The sequence below is a fragment of the Penicillium canescens genome (genome assembly GCF_028828765.1).
Source record: "Penicillium canescens strain IBT 15451 chromosome Unknown utg000007l_segment0_segment0, whole genome shotgun sequence".
In the NCBI taxonomy this organism is placed as follows: Eukaryota; Fungi; Ascomycota; class Eurotiomycetes; order Eurotiales; family Aspergillaceae; genus Penicillium; species Penicillium canescens.
The window spans coordinates 1,834,841-1,838,774 of NW_026703969.1; the positions used below are offsets into that span (position 1 = coordinate 1,834,841).

At 45.4% G+C, this 3,934-nt stretch overlaps 1 protein-coding gene across 1 annotated transcript; it reads left to right on the forward strand.

Annotated features, from left to right (window-relative positions):
* Nucleotides 1-1,503, forward strand: N7446_010851 (uncharacterized protein; the record flags this gene model as incomplete). Its single annotated transcript, XM_058519594.1, has 1 exon — nucleotides 1-1,503. One exon carries the CDS (start codon nucleotides 1-3, stop codon nucleotides 1,501-1,503), a length of 1,503 nt encoding a protein of 500 aa, XP_058368432.1.
* Nucleotides 1,504-3,934: the final 2,431 nt, after the last annotated feature.

Here is a 3,934-nt window from a genome sequence, read left to right on the forward strand (position 1 = left end):
ATGGAGTCAGCATCGATACTCTCCGCCCTTAGAAGCGATAAATTGAAAGACTCGTCCCAATGGCGAGCCTGGCATAAGCGAGTGAAGGCATTCGCAGTGCAAAGAACAGTCTGGGATCTCTGTAACCCAGATACAACATCACATCCGATACCTTTATCGGAGCCAATTGAGCCTGAATACCCTCAATCGGGAGATCAGGAAGAAAAGAAAGAATGGAGAGACCTTCTTGAGGTCTACAAGATTAAGGCGAATCGCTGGGAAAAGCAGCGGAAGGGTCTGAACGAGGTGAATGAGTATATCATCACCTACCTAGACGCATCCTTGCGAGACGTTGTACTAGAGTATGAGACTCCGTACGAACGCTTGGTGTATCTAAGCAAGCGCTTTGCTAGATCCCACGCGTATAAGGAAGAAATTCGCATGAAATGGAGAGCTTTCGCTACCCAAAAACCCATCGGAGATGTCGAAAAATGGCTGATTTCCTGGGATGAAATGCGTGAGCAAGCAGTGAGCCTCAATTTGAGCGAGGCTGCAAGTGCGAATAATGACTTTCTACAAGCCACAAAGGAAATCTTGCCAATCTGGTGGCAAGCAAAATATCAGGAGATCGTGATGAATGGTGGATCGGTTGATACTCGAGATCTGATTGAGTCCTTCAGGGCAATGTATCGAGAGATCGGACCAAATGCATTAGCACCGGAATCAGCACCATTAAAAGGGTCTTTCTCTACCTGGCAAGGCCATCAGGAAGCAAAAAAGGAGGTCAAAAACATGCCGTTCGAAAAGAGACCCTGCCCTTGTGGAAATAAGCATCCCCGCCATCATCCGACGACATGCTACATTCTCAATGAAGCAATCAGACCAAATGGATACGTGCCTAAACAGGAGGCCGTACAGAGGGTCGAGAAGGCGCTAGCATCAGACCTAGCGTGGAAGAAATGGATCTATGAAGCCATTGAAAAGGCGACTCCAAAGCCGTCTAATGCTATACAACCGCTACACTTCGGAAATATGGCGTTTTCAAGCCAAGCAATCGGACCGGCAGTAGCATCACTCCGAAACCGATGGATCCTCGATACTGGATCGGGTGTCCATGTCTGTAATGAGGAGAGCAGATTCATCAATCTCACTCCGTGCAATGAGATGCTAGCCACGGGAGATGGCAAGACAGCTGTTAAAGGTCGCGGCACCGTGAAACTCACCGGCGTGGACCCGATAACGAGAGAAGAAAAGACTATCACCCTAAGCAATGCATGCTATGCACCTGGCTTCCATGTGAATCTCGTGTCATACGCCCGTCTGAGAGAAAAGGGAGGCACCTGGTCAGAGTCTAAAGGGTATATCCAGGATCATGAAGCAATACCGATCGTCAGCCTCCGTCTATGGCATCATATCGGCTTATGGGTCTTTGATCAGCCGTATGAGGCAATTGGTACGACAAATGCCGTCAGATCATCCTCGACCCCACAACATAAAACCGCCTCAGCCGAAATGTGGCACTGACGACTAGGTCATGTCAATGACAGAGTAGTCCAGCAAGTGCCGGAAATGGTCGACGGAGTAAGCATTGGAAAAGCGGATAAGGCTAGCGAGATATGCGAGACATGTCAGCTAGGAAGGTCAAACCGCCAAGTGTCTAGAAGGCCAATTGGACGTACATTCGGACGTCTTGGAAGAGTGCATTTTGATCTAATTCACCTGCCGAAAGCTTACAATAAGCATCACTGGATATCGCACTTTTACATCGATGGTATCAGATTTCACTGGCTGATGACCCACGAGTATAAGCCAGAATGCCAATTTGCCATTGACCACTTCGTCAAGTTGGCTAAGAATTGGTGGAACTTGCCGATCAAGGCATTCCACTACGACAATGAGGCCTCTGCAGGCCGAGCATCAGAGAGAAGCTTAACATCGGACGGGATAGTGATCTACCACAGTCCACCAGCACATCCAGAGATGAATGGATAGACTGGGCCATGCGGGAGGCAGAATGGACCGTGCGGGAGGCAGAATGGACCGTGCGGGAGGTAGACTGGACCGTGCGGGAGGTAGACTGGACCGTGCGGCAAATCTTTACCCAAGTCTCAGAAAGCTTTTATTGAAAGTTTTGCCTCCACTAAGAAAGACAAACACTTCAAGAAGTCTTGTGATTGGGTATAACGAAAAATTTCGGACACATTCATAGGAGACTGCATGTATGACTTGCAATGCAATGTATATAAGCAAAAGCCACGGTATCCCTATAATTTCACACTAGGACTGCATCGAAAACATATTTTAAATTTACAACCCCGACACTGGTATAAAATGGCTTAACGTGATTACTCCGTGGAATATTCGAAACCTACGTAAGCTTTGAACTGTGTTCATGCTGTCTACTATCCGTGATCTTACACATAATCAATAAACAATACTCCTAATAGCCCGCGATGGCGCGGGTTTTATCGAGAAGCTGTCTACAGAAGCAATATTTTTAGAGATGTTGCCATACCTTGATTCAGAACCGACCCTCAACCACCGGAGTCCAGCTGTGGTGGCTGAATTTGAGCGAGCGTTTAGGAATTTTTGAAACAATATAAACCGAAAATTAGAGTGCATTCTCCAAGAACCTTTTGAGCCATTTAGAGAAAAACCAAGCCTTCAAATTTGGTAAGAAGAGAGACGGACAGAGCAGCATTTAACATTGCTAAGAGATTGCAAAGACTTGTCAAGGTCAAAGGTCTTTGATTGTCAACAACATTTATGTTTGCTTAATAGTAGTATTCTCGCTACTTCTAGAATTCCTACGTCGTGTACTTAGTCTGTCACCTTTGCTTGGTCTCCAGATGTATTTTCTCACTTCCAACTCTATGCCTTATGATAGTGTAGGCTCTGTCAGCATACGTCGAAACTTTTGTCTGATATTGATGCGCCTTTTCTTCTGTCCACCCATTGGGTTGCCTCGTCATTATTGCTATAAACACTTGGCCTTCAACCATCATGATATAATAGTGCCAGTTTTGCCCATCAGAAATTTGACTTCCTGGCCCTGGCATCGATGCAAGCAAGCCTGCATAAGTCACTGAAATAAAAAGTATTTAGTATTACCCGACAATGTAGTCAATCATACCACTTTTAGAGCTTTCTAAGTTCTAAATAACAACAATCATTTATACTACAGTTTGTTGAATTACAACCCTATGGTGCGCTTGTGGATAAATGCTCGACAAGTTGTAAGGGTCATTGATTCGTCGTTGAATGCAGGAGGCCCATAATACAAAATGCCTACAATGCAGGAGGCCTTTGATGCAGGAGGCCCATAGTGCAAGACACCTGTTATGTAAAAGGAACTCTATCGGGTAATATATTATGGAAGAAAATTCAGGATCGTGTGGTAATAGGTGCCGTGGTTGTGTCTTGCACGTTTTCGATAAAGTCGGGACGCATAGCTTAGCTTTTATTTTCCGCAACTCAACGGTTGTGACGCTACTCTCATGATAGGGCCTTCATGGACTGATCATGCGGGTTGCTTTGAAGCGAAATTCACTCACAATGAAACCTGTGGAGTGGATCACATTTTCATCGTAGATCGACAATGGTCGATACAACAGCGGTGAGAACAATACGCCGACAATGGTAGATTTGCTTTTAACATTATGTCAAATTGGTATATTCGACCTAACTATAGTAGAGGCTAAGATAAGATGATAAGCGCCCTTACATCGTGTGTATATCAGTTTTCTGCTCGTGCAACTTGTATTGCAGGCGGAAATCGAAGGCAGTACAGTTTGCATAAAGGGCGTCGGCCTGTTGATTGAAACATTTTCCTTAATTCATAAGCCGGTCCCTAGAATCTTCGCAACCTAACGCAGCTAGTATTAGACCCAAAACAAGCTCCCGCACAAACTAAGCCAAATCCCACAGCAACCGACCGTCTGTCAACCTCTACATT